The sequence below is a fragment of the Ursus maritimus genome, unplaced genomic scaffold (genome assembly GCF_017311325.1).
Source record: "Ursus maritimus isolate PB19 unplaced genomic scaffold, ASM1731132v1 scaffold_9, whole genome shotgun sequence".
Lineage (NCBI taxonomy): Eukaryota > Metazoa > Chordata > Mammalia > Carnivora > Ursidae > Ursus > Ursus maritimus.
Window position 1 is genome coordinate 77,681,831 of NW_024427107.1, and position 21,562 is coordinate 77,703,392.

At 46.0% G+C, this 21,562-nt stretch overlaps 1 protein-coding gene across 2 annotated transcripts in view; it reads right to left on the bottom strand.

Moving 5' to 3' along the window:
• PTK2 (protein tyrosine kinase 2) overlaps window positions 1–21,562 on the bottom strand; it is a 265,380-nt gene that overhangs the window by 116,591 nt on the left and 127,227 nt on the right. For both annotated transcript variants that reach the window (XM_040626121.1, XM_040626116.1), the window contains one exon: window positions 6,936–6,990. In XM_040626121.1, coding sequence (XP_040482055.1) covers window positions 6,936–6,990 — 55 coding nt within the window. The remainder of the gene's footprint in view (window positions 1–6,935; window positions 6,991–21,562) is intronic.

A 21,562-nucleotide genomic window follows, 5' to 3' on the forward strand; every position in this document is an offset into this window, starting at 1 on the left:
CAGAGAGAAGTTCTTCTATCACCTCCAGCTTACCAATGAGGAAATGGAGGCACAGAGACAACAAAGACCCCAAATTTCAGAGCTGCATGGCAGAGCCAGGACCGCAGCCCGACCAGCCTAGCACCAGCGTCTATGGTCCCAGTGAGAGCATCTCTCCCCCTCCTGGAGACCGTCAGCTTGGGGGCTGAAGCTGGCTGAGTGACCAGAGCATTGGGGGTGCAGGCATTTCAACAAGCCACAGTTAGGGTAGGAGCCCGGCCAGCACACGGCACACAGCACACACTGGGTGCCTAACAAGTATCTTAAAGGTTGGGCAGGTTCAAGAACAAAGAAAGGACACTGTCCCACCCTATTATCCTTCGCCTTCCATGTAGCACCAAAAATTGCAGCCAAAAGTTTTGGTAGAAGACAGCTGGTGAAATTATGAGGGAGGGAACAAGTGTGCTCATGAGCTCATGGGGTTGGTTCTTTATTACAGCAAACTCGGTGATGTTAGTGTGCAGAACTCCTGCTTTCCAGGGTTTTTTTTTAAACATTACAAAGCTGGTTATAAAAAAAACCTCACATGTAACAGGTAAATATGTGCACGTGTGTAAAAATACAGTGTAGCACCCCCTTGTCCCCTGTGGCTCCTCACTGTTGCACTGATCCCGTGACACGACTGCTCCCCACCCTGCCCCCCTTCAGTGTTCTGTCCTCCCACCGACCGCCAGCAGCAGGACTGCTTGAGGTGGAAATGCGAGGCCGGGTCCTGCTCCTTCGCCCTCCTCCCCCTCAGTGCTCTTCCTGGGCCCATGACTCCACCTTCTGACCTTTCCCTCAGGCAACGGTGTGTTCTGAGGACCTAGGAACACCAAGGAGTGCGCGAATTCTGCGAGGGGATGGAAGCCATCAGCCCCGTGCTCTGGGGCACGTGGCAACTACGAATGTGTTGACACACAGAGGGTCCAAAGCACTCTTTCCCGCATCTGTCTCAGGCAGCCAAGCCCGCGGACAGGTGCCAGCCCCCTGAAGGCTGCTCTCGTAGGCGGCCCGGCACCACGCTAAGAAGCAGAAGTCTTGGATGACAGTGGCCCCAGGATCCATTCAGGACTAGTTCCCTGTGCTCACAGAAACAACCCTGACACCTGGCAACTGCCGCGGCACTTGGTCAGGAGGGAGTGCCCACGCTTTCTCACAGTCTGGACTTCCATGCTGCTCCAAGCCTCCGGTGTCCAAAGCCAGACAAGAACTAGAAAATCCTGCGGTCTGAGGGGGCCCCAGACAGGTTCTTATGAAAAGGATCTTGTAGACAGCACCGGCTGTTTCCTACTGTCTCAGCGAGGAAACAACTCCACAGGATCTAACCTTCTGGACTATGCCCACGTTAATCAATACGCTTCCAGAACCGGCTGGAGCAAGCAAGACCGGTGCGCGTTCTGTCCCTAATTATAGTTTCAACCCTCGCTTTGTGTAGGCCTGGATTTAGGAAACAAGGCGTCTATCTATGAATGCTGTTCAGTTTGAAACCAATCCCTGGAGAGAGAGAAAACCACGCAGAATGTGATACTTCTTCAGCATGAGGTTGGATCATTAGGAATCGCTACTACTTAGCCACTGTGAACAACGAAGTAATTTTATATTAGTCAGCCTAATATTTATCAGATGCTGCTAGCAGCAACGAACTTGCAGGGCTTCCCAGATGAAAAGGTTATATAACATAATGGTAAAGAAAATTTGCAATAAAGGAACAATAGGTGGAGAATACATTAACTGAATTCTTTCATCCACCCACCCATCAAATGCTAAATACAGATGTATTAACAGTGTGTGCAAAGCGTGTTTCTCTAACTGAGCTATATCTGGCATACGACATTGCATTAGTTTCGGGTGCATAACACAGTGACTCAGTACTTATACACACTGCGAAACCACCACCCCAATAAGTCTAGCGAACATCCATCCCCTCACATAGTTACCAATTTTATTTTCTGGTGATGACAACTTTTAAGACTAACTCTCTTGGCAATGTTCAGGTATGCACTACAGTATTATTAACTATAGTTACACGTACATGACATGCCCGTGACTTACTGATTTTATAATTGGGAGTCTGTATCTTTGACCACCTTCACCCATTTCACCAACCCCCCCCCCCCCCCTCTGGCAACCAACTTGTTCTCTGTATCTATGACCTTGGGGTTTGTTTTTAGGGTCTACATTTAAGTGCGATCACACAGTGTTTGTCTTTTCTGACTTATTTCATGTGGCATAATACACTGAAGTCCATCCGTGTTGTCACAAATGGTAAGATTTCTTCCTTTGTTTTTATGGCTTCGTATCTGTTCATCCATCAATCTACTCCCCCTGGCGCCCCCATGCCTCCCGGCAGGCAGATGTCAAGAACTGATGAATGCAAACGACCGCTAAGCCAGGCATTTCTGTGCTTCATAATAATGTTAAGCCTGCAACAGTCACCTGTTAATCTTAGAAATGAGAATCAGGACTATTTTCTCTGAGAATGAAACTAAGTGTTCCTGACAGTATTCTAGGAAACCACTATTACTTGGGAAGTGTACAGATGCTTCAAAGGACTGTTGACTACGGACCTCTTAGCATTTCTACTTCTGAAATTAGATTTCTACTGTGAATTATATTCAAATAAATTGAAATTTGGCTATTCTAGTTGTCACCTCATTTTAGATTTACACAAAAGCTGCAAGGACAGGACTCAGAGCCCCCTTAACGCCCCCTACCCCATTTCCCTGCAGCCAACCTCACGGGACACTAGCACATTTGTGCAGAACACTGGGACTAGCTCCTAAACCTCGGCCTCTAACTCCAGACTCACTGGGCTGCCCACTAACACACTTTACACTACTGCAGGGCCTCACGCTGCATTTACTCATGTCTCCTCTGTGTCTTCTGGCCGGGACAGCTTCATGACATTCCTCAGGTTGGGTATGACTTGTTAGTTTTACTCGTACAGGGCTTTTAAAGATGTGTCTCCAGCACTACTATGATCAAAGAAACAGAAACTTAAAATATCTTGTAAATTATTCTTAGTAATAGAGGCACATACACCCCCTATTCTGTTCTGTTTCCCACCATAGCTTACTTAAGTTCCATCAAATACAACGAGGTACTCTCTCAGCTCTCCAACGTGAGCCTTTGGAATAGCTATGTTGGGGAAAGCAAGCATTAATGGATCTGGCCATTCCACAGGACTGCTCGGGATGAAACAAGAAGCTGATGTGGATTTCTGCTAGTGGAAGTTCCACTGGCATTGGTTTTGAAGCAAGGACCCTGTACCGCCGCTGTTCCCCCACATGGGCACTGGCTGAGGGCGGTGCTCGGGACTTGGGTGGTGATGGGTGCAGCGCTGAAATGTTGGTCTATGGAAATGAACTACTGATTAAGCTATTTAAGAAGCCAAACAGACTTTGTTTTACAAAATGACATTAGAAAGCAGGTGGGAAGTGAGTTCTGCTGAACTTGGGTGAATCTATACTGCTCAATGAATCCATACCTACACCAAGCAGTAGCTAAAAATTCTATTCTCCCCTGCTTGCAACAAAATCAGCAGCGACTGAACTTCTCAAAACACAACTGCTCTTTATTTGGTTCAGAGCAAGTTTTCTCAAGTTCCCCACGGTCGGTGCCTCCCTTTCTGCTCCCATGGAAGCCACAGCGCCCATGCCCGATCACTGCACGTCCCTTACCCCCCAGCCCTGCCTGCTTCTACTGTCCTCCCTGCTACTGTCAGGCCCACGCTCTGAAAGCCACAAGTGATCAGGCCCACAGCCCGCTGTGAGAGCTGCTGCAGGTCTCAGCCGCCCTCAGACTCGGCCACCCTGACGCCGCAGTCAGCAGCGGTGGCAGGACAGGGAGGCCAGTCATCAGGACAGATCCGAGGGCCAGCCTGCAAGAGGCCTGGAGGGACGAGTCCAGTCAGGGAAGGGGGCAGGTGCACAGCAGCAAGCGTGCGGGGCTCTTGGAGCCGCTCTCCTGAGCAGGCCTTCCTTCCACGGCGCCCCTCCCTACACGGCTCCCCACTAACTCGACTCATCTTCCCAGTTGCTCTTCAAGCTGTCCACTCTGTCGCCTGAGTGAGATCTACCTAACGTTACCGAGTGCCAGGCACGGCACTCATGGTGGAGAATGCAGCAGGCATCATCGGGACCCTCGTGGATCTTAACACACAGTGGAGGCAGGCAGACAAAATGCAGGCGAGGAAAGAACTGTGAATCCGAATTTGAGAAAGTAAAGATTAAGACTCTGAGCAGGGTCCTGAGAGAGGAGGACAGTCCCCCGGCTTTACGGGGGGCGGTGAGGAGACTGTGCGAAGGCGTGTGGAAGCCAGGTCTGGGACAGCCTGCTGTGGGGATGGGGCGCTGGGGGAGGCTCAGGCCCGATCCCCCGAGGACCTCCTCAGGTGCTGCGGGTCACCGGGGCTACACCTGCACCAGGGCACCTGTGACCTGTGCCCGGGAGCTCCTTGTTTGGAGTATGAGCATCCTTTTTAAATGTCACTTGACAGCGGTCACACCTTTTGTAACAACTGATTATCCGTACACAGCTTTGAGGAGAATGCAGGAACTGTGAGGCTGCCCTGGGGCTCACACCTGAGAGCAGCTCAGGACACTACTGACATGACGCAGCCACTTTCACATAACTTTCCCGCTTTTCAATTTCACATTGGCTAGTGCACTTTTCTATTCGGTGAAATGTAAATTTGGTAAAGAACTGTGTTTTCTACTTGTGTGAATGCCTCCTCCCCGCCCCACCTGCCAGCAAACTGCAGAGTCAGACACAGGGGCATCCCTTCCACTCAAGGATCTATCTTCCTAGGCCTTCTCGGCACCACAGCACGACTCTCCAGGTCAAACCGAGTCTTCCGTCCTCCCAGCCCCAGGAGTACAGCCAGCCCGTACCTAATAACCCTCCGGAAGGACACAACTCCACCGTTCTCACCTCCAAACACCCTGGACTTCTCCTCCAACCCCTCCCACCACACCAAACCTCGCTTAAAGCTCTTTGTCCTCTGCCTGCCACCCCCGAGCCACCTCGTTCATGCCAATGGTCATCGCTGTGCCTGGCCTTGATCACCTGCTTGGAGTGCACTGCAAGAGCTGGCTCCCCACCGATTCACTCGATTCACTCGAGCCTTTCCTTTCGTGAGTAGATCAGGAAACTTGAATGAAAATAAAAGACCAGGATAGCGACACTAGAAAAAGAGCCTGAAACATTACAGAGAAGTATACTTCTCTGCTCTTAACTGTGTTTGATACATTTGTAGAGTACTTTATACTTTAAAACAAACACTTCCATATCTGCTTTCCACTAGATTACTGAGAAGCTGTATTGAGAAAGGGAGGCCAGTACTACCTCCTCCATGACACTAGAGCAAGCAGCACCCAGAGGCCTGCACACACGGCCTTTGTCACCTACTGCACTGGGGAAATTGTACCAACACTATGACCCAGTAACAGGCCATGGGACACAGTCGACAATATGTAAGGGACAAACAGTAACAGCACAATGGGCAAGAAGCCCTTGTGCAGAAAAGATTAATGCGAGCGCACCTGGGCAGCTCAGACGGTGAAGCGGCTGCCTTCGGCTCAGGTCATGATCTCACCATGCTGGGATCGAGCCCTGAGTCGCGCTCCCTGCTCAGGGTGGAGTCTGCTTGCCTCTCTCCCTCTGACCCTCCCTGCTGCTTGTGCTCTTTCTCTCTCTCTCAAATAAATAAAAGCTCAAAAATAAATAAGTAAATGATTAATGCAATAAAAACTGCTGGACTTGGCATTTTATCATTATGAATTATGGGTAAGAAGCTCGGTGCTCCTTCTCCTCTTCATACTAGGTGACACCTAGTGAGTTCTGTTGGTGTTCATTGTTCTCAGACTTTATGTTTATGAATTCATTAATCCTTGTATGAAGCCCAAGTGTTAGAAAGTGGTTTCATCCCCACTTTACAGATGTGGAAACTAAAATACAGTAAAATTAAGTAACTTGGCCAAAGTCCCATGCAATTCATGGTGATGAAGTCAGAATTTTCACCAAGGCAGTGTGGCTTCAGAGCGGGCTTTCTGGTCCAACATGCTACATTCTCTTGTAACATGGATTTTAGCCTGCTTGGATGGTTTTCCGTGTGACTAATCTGGTACAGATCACCACCTCTGTGATAAAAAGTTAGAGCAATAACAGCCACCATTTATATATAAACCGCATTGCTACAGATACTGTGGTAACATACATATATTAATCTGTTAAATATTCACTCCAACCCTACAAAATACTATTTTCTTCATTGTAGAAATAAGAAACAGGACCGAGACCATGGGTCTCCTAAATGGCAAAGCTCCCCTGAGCTGGACTCTATCCTGACCAAAGCCTATGCCCTCCCTCCACACTTGAATGTCTTAGCATGTGCTCTGGATTGGCCGGAAACCACAGCTCAGAGCCCCAGAGTGTCCCTCCCCTGTGGTTCCCTCTGCAGGGAGGGAGAGAAGATGATGCTCTGCATAAGTCACTCACAAGGAGGAGCGCCCACGTGCTTGAAACAGAAGAGAGAGCTTTACAACTCACTTACACGTGCACGTGTGTGCGCAGACACACAAACATTCCACTACCACCTGCTCCGTTTACATGCTGCGTCTTCACGTGCGTGTATCAACACACCTGAGGCCATAAAGACTGAGGTGACAAAGCCTACCACGCACGCAACGTTCTTAGTCTTGACTTAGCTGGGCATCACACGTAATCAACAAGTAGAACCGTGGCTTTGTGGGAGAAAGCTGTGCCTACAAAAATCTACTTGCCATTGACAGGAGCAAAATAACTATCAGCCTTTTTACATTGTAACTTTTACACGTAAGGGAGAAAACCACATACCACGGGGAGGTATTTACATAACGTGGTCATCTGATTACGATAAAGCAGATTCTAATTACCTTGACAGAATCCAGTAAACTCCTAGGAAAAAATCGCTTCAAACCAACATCTTTTCTGAAACATAAAAAGAAGCGTATTAACAAATAACACCACCAAGTCAATTAACATAATGACATTCTTGCAAGAACATAAATGCAATTTAAATTATTTATCCTTCCACGTATTATTCCGGAAGGAAGGAAGTAAAATAAAGCTCCAATTTATCAGCACAGTCAGGGAAGGGGTGGGACAAATCATTTTCTAGATATGAGTAGAAAACATCAATACAAGTTGCTTTCAGTAGAACATCTTTTTCCTGTTTTAACCCTCACTGTTGAAAACCATTCTACAATTGTGCCTCTTGGCAGATGGTGATGTTTGAGTAAACACTGCTTGAAGGTTTGCCTTATAAACACCAGTTCCTACCGGGTGACACTGTATTTGTAGACAAAGCAGACTGGCTGGAGAAGGAAAAGGTTTGGGATACACCATGGAAGCTTAAAAAAAATTCCTCGAATTAATCCTAAAAGTTGACTATTTTTTAAGTAAACTTTTTTTTGATTAAGGGATTCATTCATCTAACCAAAGTTAGGAAACGAAAAGCGAGAAATTAGATGATTTGCCTAAAGTCAGAAAGCTAAAAGTGTGGAAAGGTTGGAAGTCCCAGTGATTTTCTTTAGATTAGGCTACAGAATTGATCATTACTATCATGAGCCTCAAAACACTCTGGCCAAGAAGACAGACCAGAAAGACTAGCTCATCCTTTTTCTACTTCCTTTGGTACCGAGTGTGCCGGGATTTTTGGTCACTAGATGGCCCTCGTGTTCTAGTAAAATCAAACAGCCTGTGCAGCCTTCAGGGACTGTCTGGAGGCAGGTGGTGGACATAAAAGGATCAAGAAGGAGAAACCTGAACAGTGGTATCTTTTCAGAATTACACAAGGAATATACAAGCTAAATAGACAATATTTTTTAAAATACAAAAGAGATGACTTCTTTATCCATGATTGTAAGTTAGCCGGCATTATAAATGAAACTACAGAAATCACATGGAGTTTACATGGTTGATCCTATAACCAAACATTTCAACCCCCTTTACTATAATCCGACTACTAGTCAGTACTTGCTAAATCCAAAACTGGTCTCGGTTCCCATTCTTTTTCATTGTTACTATGTCTACGATATGCTTCTGAAATTCTTTCTCGACTTCCAGGACATACTGTTTTCTGGTTCTACCTCCCAGTTAATTCATACAACCCTGGTTTTCCATTTATTTTTCTAACCACTTAGCTTTGTAACTTCCCTTCCTTATCTTTTCAGATCTGCATCATCTACTGTGATCACAGGTTATCAAAGAGGGAGAAGTGTCCCCCGAGGGGTCTTCCCTTTCTTGCTGCCTCCTAAACACCCAGGGACTTAGCATTTAAGGGTTTGGGGGCAGCCACTATGGGAAGCAGTACAATGAACATGTAAAGAGAAACACTCTAGAATTTTTAGGCACCATTCCTGAGCACTGTCTCCCCTACTTTCCTTTCTGGGCAACTGTTCCATGCTAAAAAACAGTTTTCATACAGAGAGCTCTGGGCTGGAATCTTCACGTTGCTACAGGATGGATCTGGCTATTATTAAACACCTATACACCTGAGGTTATCTATTTGTAAACCGGGAACGCTAAATCCTGCTGCAAACAGTGGTGCTGAGGATGAAATAAGAGGGTGTTAAGTCCCTACCACTCTTTCCTCCAGAAATACTGTACGTGCCTCTCCTGTCCGGTGAGAGTTCAGGCCACATGTCTGACTCCCTGTTGTATGAGCAGAGGGAGGTGTGACCCTTTTCCACCGTAAGCAGAATATACGGGGCGGGGTGGGGGGGGAGGATAAAACCGGAAGAGTAGGTGGGAAGAAGGCTGGCAGGTGCCCAGGGAAGAGGTGGTGGGAGGGCAGGCAGCAGAGGAAGTGAGAAGGGAAGATATTCAGACCTGTGGACACCAGGCCAAGAGTGCCCAATGACTGGACATGTGTGAGAGGACTCCATGCACGGAGAAGGGGAGGCTGGGGGTGGGTTCTGTTTCAGATGTGTGGGGTGCAAGCAAGGTGCACATGGCCTCCTAGTGGGGATTTCAAGGAGGCAGTTGGCCACCAAAGTCTGGGAAGGATGAGGGGGAAGACCAGGGCAGGGGATGTCCTCTTCCCAACTGTGAGACCAGCGTCACCGTTAGTCAAACAGGTAACGCACCTACTTTTCTTAGAGTCAAGTAGAAAGCAAAGAATTTATCACACTCATTTCTGTCACAAATGGGGGAAATTAAAGATGAACCCAAAGGGTTGTATGTTTCATGAAAAATGAGAGCGGGCATATTTCTTTGCGAAAAATGAAACCTATTTCTAGGTGTTATTTTTATTTCCAAGGTGAAGACAGCTCCATTTGGGGAAAACAAAAGCTAAGGCTAACTAATGCTGGCAAGTATACAGTTTAGTTTTTCCAACTGTTTTAGAGCAATGGATTTATAACATTTATCCATATGTTAGAACTCTTTTAAATGTGACACCTGGGGCACCTGGGTGGCTCAGCTGGTTAAGCATCTGCCTTCAGCTCAGGTCATGATCCCGGAGTCCTGGGATCAAGCCCCACGTCAGGCTCCCCGCTGAGAGGGGAGTCTACTTCTCTCTCTCCCCCTTTGCCTCTCCCCCCTCCACTTGTTCTCTCTCACTCTGCTCTCAAATAAATTTTTTTTAAAATCTTTAAAAAGTTGTTTTTAAATCTTAAAAAAAAAATGTGACACCTGGCAAGTGAGAAACTAAAAATGAGGCTAAAGTACGCGAAATCATCAGAAAAGTTCAACAACACACACCCATTAATTTAATCAGGAAGCCAGTCTACTTTAGGCTTCATGGTGGAGGACTCTGAGGAACCCCGAGGAGCACCTCAGGCGCCTCGTTCACAGTGTTAGGGAGAGCCTATTACAGACATCCAAATTTAAACCCTCTCCTAGGACACCCAGGGCCAGGCAGCCTGTCCTACTTTGAGTGTGAGGCTGCCTCTCTGAGCCATGCGTGTCTGGCACTGGGTGACGGCATGCCCTCTGATGTGTAGCTGATGAGCTTTTAGCTTCCTGTGTCATGAACCTCACCTGAGCCCAAACTCCACACAAGTGAGAGATGACGTGAATCAAACAATAAAACCTACTGGGGCGCCTGGGTGGCTCAGTTAGTTAAGTGTCTGCCTTTGGCTCAGGTCATGATCCCAGGGTCCTGGGATCAAGTCCCACATCAGGCTCCTTGCTCAGTGGGCAATCTGCTTCTCCCTCTCCCTCTGCCCGCTGCTCCCCCTGCTTGTGCTCTCTGTCTCTCTGTCGAACAAATAAATAACATCTTTTAATTAAAAAAACAATAAAAACTACTTACATGTCTTCAACAAAATACAGCTATTTTATGACAAGGTAATTCTTTACTATACACATAATTGTCAAGGTGTAGACCCTAAATGCACATAAACTCACTGGACAAAAACTAGCTCCGTGAAACTTTTAGAATACTGCCAAACCCCAATTCCCAAATCAAGCATTAGATTGCGTGATTCCCACAAATGTACAAAGGAAATTTCCAAACCCACACACAGCTGATAAGATATTAATATTAGGTGAGAGCTGTACTATTCGCTACAGTAGTTATGTGATGCAATATATACTTAAGTTAGCTAAAATTAATCTATGAATCTAGTTCCCTGTCGTGGTGGCTACATGTCAGGTGCTCAGCGGCCTCACATGGGGCGTGGCTGCCACGCTGTCCCCGGGCAGAGAGGACACTGCCGCCACAGTGGGACACCGCACTGGGCTGCAGCAGTAAATCCAGGACGTCAGGCACCCTGATTCTCCAGGGCTCGGGGCCATGGGTGGAGGGCTCCCCAGTAAGCACAGGGGTGAGCGGAACAGACAGACGCTGGGTGTAGCTGCACACCCAGCACAGTGACCACAGGATGACCACGTGGCACTCCAACCTCCTGCAGCCAGAGGAAGGCGTCCCAGGACGATGGGCAGCAGGGCAGCGGACCTTCCAGAATGGAGCTGGGAGTCACACCAGCGGCCTTCAGCTGGGACGGCCTGTCCCTGTGCAGCAGGAAGCTTCTGATGACTACTCTTCCTACTTTTCTCTCAGGATTAGCAGAAAGAGTTTCTGTAACTTGGTCTCTAAGCTTCACATTATTTTGATGTGAAGCTTCAAAGAAAGCAAGGCTGCCCTCACCTGCCTACTTACACCAGGCACCATGCTGGAAAACGGGGCAGAACAATCCGCACACACCCCCTTTCCTCAGGGGAGACACAGGGTCAACAATCAACTCACAGAGCTGCTGTCAGACAATAAGGCCCCAAAACCAATAAGTCTGCTTGTTGCGATCCAGGTTTTCTGGAGCTTAAAATTATAGTTGTGATCAATTTTAAACCAGAATCTTCTTAATGTTTCATTTACCTCTGTCCTTTCCAGGAACGATTTAAACCACTGCTGACTGACAAGGACTTGGTGAAGCCTCCAAGCTCTGCCCCTCCATGTGTCAGGGCTGCCCACCCGCTTCCAGGCATTGCCCTTCCACAGCCCCTCCCCATAGAGAACTCCAGCAGGCGGCAGTCCTCAGCACCTGCAGCCTCTCCCTGACACTCAGGGTCAACCACACAGCAGGAGGAACTCTCCAGAGTGCACAGCTCCTGCCTAGACACTCCCAGCCCGTGGCCGTGTCCTGCACACGTGCATCTGAGTGCACAGGTCCTACCAGAGCAGGCTTTGGGAGACCAGAGTATGGAATAAGCTTCACTGTAAGTAAAGTCTTATGTCAAAGATAAATTTACTTCCCCTTTGGCACCACTTCTGAGAAGTCCCTGGCCTTGTCTGTTGGCGCTGGGTAACTAATCTGTGGACATAATTCCTCAAAGATTTAAAGCCCAGGCAAAAAAGCAACCACAACTGACGGTAAAATACAACTAAAATGTGCATTTTCATACAGCATCCCTATGTCATCCTTGCTCTGAGTATCTTTAATATAAAAAAACCACTGAAATATTTAACCTCTAAAATACCTTAAGCCTCTTAAAAACTGATAAATATGAAAATTCTCTAACTGCAGTACAGACTGCTATTCACTTCTGAATGGCGTTCTCTCCCTCCTCCTGGGTACGAAGCTGTCTGATGGCCTGGCACGGTACTATGTTCCTCTCTTGTAGCCAGCTGTGACCATGTGACTATGACTCAGCCCATGTCCCTCTAAGGGAAAGTACTACATACACACCTGTGTCCTTGCAGGGAGGGGAAAGAAAGAGGGTGCCCATTTCTTCCTCCTCTAGGAGGCTGGAATACAAACGTGATTGGTAGGGTCCACCAGCCATCCTAGGTCATGGGGGGGCGGGTATGGGGGCATGCTGTGGAAGATGGGATGGCAAGATTAAAGAGGTCTGGCACTCGGGTGATGAGGAACAGTGACCGCCTAGGACTTGTAGGATTTGTTTTGTATGAAAGAGAAATGCCCTTTTATCTCAGTTAAGCCACTGTTAAATTCATGCCAAATCCATCGGCATTTTCTTTTATATATTATAGGTAACTAAAGAAAGCATTAGATTGCTATTAGGAAGACAATGAAAAAATGAAAACAATGCAAACTTACAATTAACCTCAATTAATTTTAAATCATGAATTTTTTTTCATTCAAGAAATACCGATAGTGGGAATACCACATAAATGTCAGACGCCGCTAGGCGACGGGAATAGCAGGAGGGCACTCTATCCGTGAAGCTGACAGTCTAGCAGAGAACAGACACAAGTACACAAACAACTACAGAGGAACACACCACACGCAAAGATGACTAAAAACACATCTCTTTAAAAAGCGAACCACATAATAAGGAAATGAGCAGAACTGAAAAGTGAAGTAGTTCCTATAAAGTGACCGCACAGTCTGTAGTTTCAACACGAATCAGTGGTATGTAAAATTCTTCCTTCAATGACATCACAGTAGGAACCATAATTTAAACACGGTTTTATTAGCTTATTTTAGTTAATTTGTCATTGTCCCGATGCGCTTGTTAGCTTGAGTACAAAACATTTTTCTTAAAACCTGTGATCTGACCTCCTGTGGCAGCTGCCTTCCTCTCCCGCCTTGCCTCTACTCATAAAGGTACAAAGGAAGTGTCGTCCATCTGCAGGCCACTCCGCTCCCTGGAAGCGTGCACCCTCAGGAGGCCATGCTCTGGGGCCGGGGCTGGGGGTCACCACCATACACCTCCCCTTTGTCTACACAGAAGGCACACTGGTTCTATCAAGGTTGGAAAGACATGGAAAGACTAGCTCTTTAGTTAGTTTAAAGAAAAACTACAGAAGGCCCCACATAGTGCTTTCCCCACTCTAAGAGGTTGGCCCAATTATCTTCAGCATGATTCAAAAGAGTTATTTAGAAACCTGGTAAAGTTGAAGGGGTATTCTTCATTAGGTTATAAACAACTGAGATTGTCTTTAAATTTTCTCACAGAAACTAGGCAACCCTGTAGACTATTTCACAATTTTTTTCTCCTTACTGGCAGGGAAAAAGAGAACCCGAAAATAAACTAATAGGAAACAAGTGATACTCTGCATTTGTGTAGAATTCTTTTCTGTACCAGAAAATATACACCTTTCTAAGTGGCCTCAAGTTACCAGCAATACTCAGTAGGAAAGAGAAATGCTGAGGCCCTGGAGGACCTAGGCTGCCCGGTCCCTGGGGCAGGATGATGACCAGAGTCTGCTCAGAGCCAGACGACCCATTCAGCGGGCACCACATGTAAAGCCCCGGTATCAGCCTTCCCGACAGTAGTGTGGAAAGACAGAACCAAAGGAACAGCTTCATAGATTTTTAAAGTATTGGGAAAATACCACAATGAGTCAAGAATTGTTCATGGAGTAAAGCCACCTTTCGAGATGTCAGAAATAGAACTTTACCACCAAAGATACATATAGAAGAATTTTTAAATAATGTACCTCAAGAAAAAGGAAAGCTGACACCAGAAGGTAGGCTGCGCTAGGGCAGAGACTGTGTACACAGCACGGCGACAAACAGGCAGGCCTGCAGACCCAGCCTGGCATGTGCTAAGGGCTGGTGGTGAGGAGCCTGGGACTGCCGGCTGCAGGCACCTGCTCTGGGGCTTCTGGACGGGATGCTGGTGCTCTGGCACTGGGCCTGGACCCGAGGGAGGCTGCAGCTGTGCCATTCACCCCTGGCTCTCGAACAAGCCCCTCTGGAGCCCCGCTTGCTGAACCTTGGCCCACCAGCTCTGAGTCAAGCGACCTGGATGCTGGAGTGAGTCAGAGGAGGAGCCAACAGAGACACTTCTGGCACCATCACATGCACAAGGATGCAACAAAAGGTAATTGGGAACAAAGAGCAGATCACTTCCCAAGAAATGAACTTGGAATTGAAAAGTATCAATGGTGAAATGAAATGTGAGCCGATACGGTATGATAGAAAGATTACTTAGAAGGGAATGAAAGGCTTAGAAGACAGTCTAGAGAAATGACACACACCCCATCACAGGGAGAAACAGATGGAAAATACGAAACATGTTAAGAGTTACAAAGGTCCAAATGTATCTAGTTGACAATTCCAGAGCTGATGGCATATACTTTTCGGATGAAAAATGTGAATCCACAGAATCAAGCAGCACACCTTGTTCCAAGCTGGGTCATGAACAAAATGCATGAGGCACGAGTGAGACTCGAAGAGCCATGCAAAGATCTGAAAGGAAAGACGGACCACAGAGAAACGGCAGCACATCTGTCAACAGCCGTACTGGAACATGATCTTTCAAGTGTGGAGCAAATACAGCGTCTGAGGAAAAGGATGCTGGAAGGGTGGTCTGAGGTAGACACAAGAATGTGTAAAAGATAAAATGGTACACATGGCGCCAAATGAACAATGTCTGCATGAGCTTATAATAACATGTCTAACATGTGGGGCTTAAGTAAAGACAGAACTAACATATGGGTGAAACAGCGTGCGAGTTGGGAGGAGGTGCAGAGAGTTAGGAGGTCCAGAGGTCCTTACACTACAGAAGAGAGGGTGAAGAGAATTTTAAGATCTAGATTTGGCTAAGTTAATATAGAAGGTTAAAATGTAAGGGTAACTAATAAAAGAACAGAAATAGTTCATAAATTTCCAAATCCTTAGAGAAGAAAATTTGGAATAAGAAAACCCATTAAGAAATAAACATTAAAAAAGAAAGAAAGAAAGAAAGAAAGAAAGAAAGAAAGAAAGAAAGAAAGAAAGAAAGAAAACCACACGCACACACACCCCAAAAAAAAGTTTTGGGGGAAAAAAAAGAACAATAGAAATAAAGACAACACAAGCCAGTCCAAATACATCGTTTATCCTAATAAATACGAATGGATTAAATCCATCAGTTAAAAGACACACATTCTGGATTTGCGAAATCTGGCTCTATGACGCTTATAAGAGACACACCTAAAAGTGTAAGGACGTGATAAAGTGCAAAGTAACAGAAGAAAAGTAATAAAGGAAAGAACAGAAGAAGTAATATAAGGAAAGAAAATGAAAGCTAGGCCTATGCTAACCTAAAGAAGGCAAAGAAGACTTCAGGGGGAGAAGTCCCCCCAAAACAAGAAAGTACATATCATTAGGCACCCTGAGGGTAACTGAATAATGACATGAGATTCAATTAACCAAGAAGATAAAAACATTCTGTTTGTGTGTTTCTATGAAAAAGCCACAAATACAAAGCAAACATGAACTGACCAACAGGAGGAACGAGCATAGCCGCTCTCACAGAGGGAGACACACGCCTTCTCAGTTACTGACATGTCAGGAGACAAAAAAAGACCAGGAAAGACAGACGTTAACCAGCTTGAATAGAAAGTCCGTTTTTAAAACCACACTGAAACACTTATAAAAATTGGTCACATAAAGCAAATACAGGAGAATGTTAACTGTAGAATCTAGGGGACAGGTATGCGTATGCTTGCTCCACGGTCCTTTCAAACTTTCTGTGTGTCTGAATGTTTTCTCAGTAAATTACTGGAGGGAAATGATCTTATGCCAGCCCAAAAGACAGTCTCCATGGAAGCCAGAGAAGCTGTTACCACACCAAGAAAACCTCTGAAAAGACTTCTGCCCATTTGGAGATGAGAAAACAGAAATAAATCCACAAAGTTGGAGAACATACATCAGGTCTTCAAACTCAAAACTAAAATGAAAATAACTGGCAGATTTTATTACATTACAAAAAACAAATAAGAAAAAAAGAACAAGTCCTGTATGATGAAAAGCCATATAATCACAGTTGACAGACAATCTGGGAAGAACATACAGAACAAATAATACAAACACAGTTCATATGACAAAAACCTCTTAATATTAATAAGAAAAACATAAATATATGTAAAAACTGTTAAAGAAAATACAGCCAATTTTAAAAAAGGAATAAATAAAATGGCCCACATACGGTAAGGTGTTCAATAACAACAGTAATCAAGCTAAAGTAAATAAAACAAGCTATTGTTTGTTGGTCAACGGGCAAAATGAGCAAGAAAACATGGTGACATTGCCCCGTACTGTCACTGGCCCGAACGTCCCCCGCACGCGGACTGGTTACACGTGGCACGGCCCGTGGATCTGAAGGACTGCTGTGCTGACATGCATTTGGTTAGTGCAAACAGCTCTCCAGAATACAGCTGACGGAAAGAAGCAGGATGCACATACAGCGTCATTACTCTCACACTGAGCTCTATACTGCCTTGTGCACACGCATGGAAACAAGGGGGAGTCTATAAGAGCATCTCTGGGGGCGCCTGGGTGGCACAGCGGTTAAGCCTCTGCCTTCGGCTCAGGGCGTGATCCCGGCGTTATGGGATCGAGACCCACATCAGGCTCTTCCGCTATGAGCCTGCTTCTTCCTCTCCCACTCCCCCTGCTTGTGTTCCCTCTCTCGCTGGCTGTTTCTATCTCTGTCGAATAAATAAATAAAATCTTAAAAAAAAAAAAAAAAAAGAGCATCTCTGAAGACAATGAGACTGTGAGGGTGATGAACACTAACTGGGATTCTAAGATTCTTATCAGACAATTCCGTTCCAATTTTCTCCAGCTAGATTGATTACTACCTTTGTAAGCAAACGAAAACAATTTTAAAAGGCTCGAAATTAATAGATGAACTCTGACATTCTTTTATACGCTTTTTTCTTAAAAACACTGTGAAGTAACTCTACACAGTTTGGTTTTCATCGTGAGTGACAAGCTCTCCTCTGGATCTGATCACCGCCATACCAAATAGAGATAATTACCGGCAAACGTTGACTCAGGCCCAGCATTGCGTTCAGCTCTCAGTGTAGATCGCCGTCCTAACTCTGCACACCAAGGCAGGCATCAGCATCGCCCTCACTCTACAGCCTTGCAAGCACACACCAAGGGCACGATACAGTGGAAGCAGGACCCGCACCAGACCCTCTGCCACAACAGGGCAGAGTCACACAACTTCCGCAGCTACTGGGAACCACTAGAGGGAGGGAGGGAGGAAGCTGGCGGGGTAAACCCAGCACAGTCATACCTGGAACAGAAGCCTCTTAAACCCGCCCTTCTTCTCCTTATCTATCAAGTCTGCCTAATTTACATAGCAGACTTAGTAGAGAATACACAACAGCCGCCTCAAGACTACAGATAATTCCGCTTTTCACCCACACCCCCTGAGAAGGCCCGTGATGACACCACACTGCACCCATTTCTCCCGAAATACACATCCTCACTTGTGGACAGTAACCCGAACGTTCTCCACTTCACTGACCCCCACCCATTCGTGCCTGGGTCTGTCCTCTGCCCCCACCTACTCTGCCATCGCCTCAGTTTCTGTAATCTCTAGAAATAAGCTAAATTTACATCAGTTCTGACAGCATGCTCTACCGGCTGAGCTAGCCAGGTGCCCCTCGAGGCAAACAGATCTTAAACTGAAAACTCTCCAAATACACCATCCAGCACCCCCCATTGATGGATACCTGCTTCTTCATTTTCTTTCTTTTAACCGCCTATTCTTGCTGCCACAAACGTGTCAATGCACGATCCGTGGGGATTTCATTCGGGCCCCTGTTGTCCTGTTGACTCTGTGTCCTTTTTACAGTATTTACAGTATGCCTGGCTCACTTCATCCTGTGACACCACAGTTCCTACTGTGGCCTCACAGAGACAGGGCAGGATACAGGTCACTGCAAAAGGATGAGCTTCCACCGCGACATAAGTCGCGACATTCAGTACCCTGTCACTAACTGCCAGGTCCAGGTCCTTCTCGGACTTAAGGGAACTGTTCACCACGGAATGGAACTCTTGAGATCGTCATCCCTGTCTACCCGCTGGCTTTTCACCTCCATTCCCTTACCATTTCTCTTTAAATTGAGACAGACTATTATAGAATAGTCTTAGCTTTACAGAGACGCTGGAAAGATAGTACAGAGTCCCACGGATACCCCACACCCAGGTCTCCCTCCTGCTCCTAGCTCACATTACCAATGGCACATCAGGCACAACTCCTACATCAACATCGACTTATTATTACTAACAAAGTCTATACTTCATTCAGATTTCATTACTTTTTCTAAATCGTTTTTTTGTTTCAGAATCCAACCTAATTATCATGACTCCACAAGCTCTTCTTGGCTATGTCAGCTTCTCAGATTTTCCTTGTTTTTGACCATCTTGACCGTTTTAAGGTGTACTGGTTTGGTATTTTGTATAACGGCCCCCCACTGGGAATTATCTGTATTTCGCATGATGAGATTGGGGTTATGGGTTTAGGGGAGGAAGCCAACAGAGGTAATGGATCCCACCAAGGGCACCTGCCATCAGCATGGCTCATCACCGCTGATGACGGCCTTGATCATCTAGCTCAGGTGGGGTCTGCCAGGTTTCTTCACTGCAGCTGACTTTCTCCCCACACCCCTTTCCACACTGTCCTACACAAGTCATGAAGTACAGCCCATCCTTTAAGGTGGGATTTTATGCTCTGTCTCCTTCGTGGTCATATCTACGTAAATTACTTATAATTCTTCTGTATGGGAGACTTGTCACTTCTCACGTATGAGTATGGACTCACACATATCTATACTCTGGGTTATAATCTAAACAATGTTGCTCATTTTGTAGCAAAAATGATTAGAGCTTTAGGCCCTTCAGCTGGCTCTTGTGACACTTTGGCAGAGCACTTCCTCCCTTCTGGGACCAAGATGCTCAGGCCCCTCCTGGACTTCGTCCCCCCACCCCTCTCTAGCATCAGGCATTTATTTATCAAAGGAGCCCTGGTTCCTTTTATTGATGAATGACATTAGAAACCAGGCACTGGGGACCATGAAAGATTTTAATGCTACTGGTATGAGTGATTTTATAACATATGACATAAACCCACATTTCTCCTTCCTTTGCATTTAAAAAATATACATGTTCCCTTAGAACTGAAAATCAACATGCTCCAACAATTTCTCCAGTTCCCCCCAAACAGAAACTCTTCCCGTGAGCGGTACCCCTGTGGCCCAGGACAGAATACCATATCTAACCAGCCAGCCGGCACACAGACCGCAGCTCTGGCCACCTCCACCCCGCTGGCCGCCAGTGCTGCCATGCCCACGACACAGCCCCGCTCCTTCTCGAGTGCGCAGGAGGGACACAGTGGTGTCTTGGTTCCCTGCTTCCCTTTTTTAACCTTCTTTAATAAAACCCCAGTCCCACAAACAGAGTTCTAAATCACAAATCTCCTCGCACCCTATTCTGTTTAGGATGGCCCAGGAGTCAGCAACGAGCAAGGACCACAGGCTTCTGAAGAGCATGGTGGGCTGTTAGTGACCTGGCCCTCACCATGAACAGACAGTTTTTTAGCTGCTACCTGACCTTCTGTGTTTCTGTGCCTTCATAAAGTCTCATTCCTCCTCCCGGGCAGCTCCCCCCACCTGCCCACATGCCTTCTTTGAGACTCGGGGTGACCACATCTCCCCGTGAAACCACCTCGGACATCGAGTACCACGCTCCGGACACCCGCCTCCCAGGTACCTCTACTCAGTTCCTAGGACATTATTCTACAATTCTACTCACTCATCTGAGTCTCCCTGCTAGCTGGAAGCTTCCTGAGAGTGAACGTTCTGTATTATTAGTTTCTGAATATCTAGCACTCAGCTGCCAATGGCTCAGCGCATGCTCAGTAACATCTGTTAAGTGAACTAAAGAGTAAAGAAATAAATGGACAAAGGAACAGATAATCGACCAAATAACCAAATACGTAAAACTATTCCTGTTATTCCTGAACCTCCATTTGAATTGAGGACAAACCCAGTATCACCTCAGACAAGATCTTCAATGATCTCCTCAATTCTGGTGATGTGTATTTTAAGCACTAGGAGTCTGGGAGGCTGAAGAATGTGACAACTGTGAACAGAAATCTACACCACAGTGAATGCTAGCTGTTTTCCGTTTAGGTTATTAATGGTCTCACTATTTCTACACCATCCACTGCAGGTCAGGAAACATTCTACTGAAAATAATTCTACCTGCTAAGATATCCTAGTTAATCTCAAATATTTCACTCATCTCTAACCAACTCCTTTTTGTCCTATCCGAGCCGCGAAGGGCACAACATACGTATAGATGTGTTCAGATAAACACAGACACGTGTCTGGCGCGTGTCCTCTATGCTGCACACGGTCACGGACTCTAGGCTATGCTGACATGTCACGTTCAGAAGTCAGGCGGTGAGCTGGTTCTCAGGGCCTCAAACAGGACAGATGGCCCAGGTGACACTCTTGCCCCTCACACCCTGGCACAAAGGAGGCTCGTGTTAATTATAAACAATAACTATCGCATCTCCTATAACCAGTTATTATTCCAAACGGCTGTACCTGCACTGTAACCCATTTGCAAAAATGGTTATTTCTACTTTACTGTGTAAATGACTACAACTCCCCTGCAAAATCTTGCTTTCAAAGTGGTGGGATATTAAACTTTCACACTGTGGCCGCAGTTGGGCTCCAAGAAAGTCCAAACAAAATCTGAAGCCAGTTAAAGCTGCTAATCATAGCAGAGGAGTAATGGATAACTTTTTACTTTATTTTACCAATTTATTTTACATCTCCCAAATACCACAAGGATTTCAGTAATAATACAGCCAGAAAAATAAGTGTTGGCCAGATGTGGCACTATTCCTAATGAAACTACAACGGACCTTTACTGGGACTTAAAGATCAACTCTCTCTTGCTGCGTGAATGATCAAAAAGACGAAGTGCAGAACCCCAGCCTCCCCAGACGAAAGCTCCAGCACGGCTTATCTGCGTCTACTACAACCCGATGTAGCAGTCCAATACACAGATTAATCCCATGACCCGAACATTTTTCAGTTATTCTAAATATCCTGATACACGAGCAACGAGTCACATTATCTACACCTGTGAAAAAATTGTTCAACCACGTATACAGAGAATATAAGTAATAACTGAATCGGCAATTCTGAATTCAATGTCAACTAGAAGCAAAACTTCACCCCAATATGATTAAATCTACAGAGACGGAAGTTTGTGCTGATGTGCCATAGACATTATTAGCCTGAAGACATTTATCAACAAATTAAAATTTGTCTGCTCACACAGTTACTGTCATT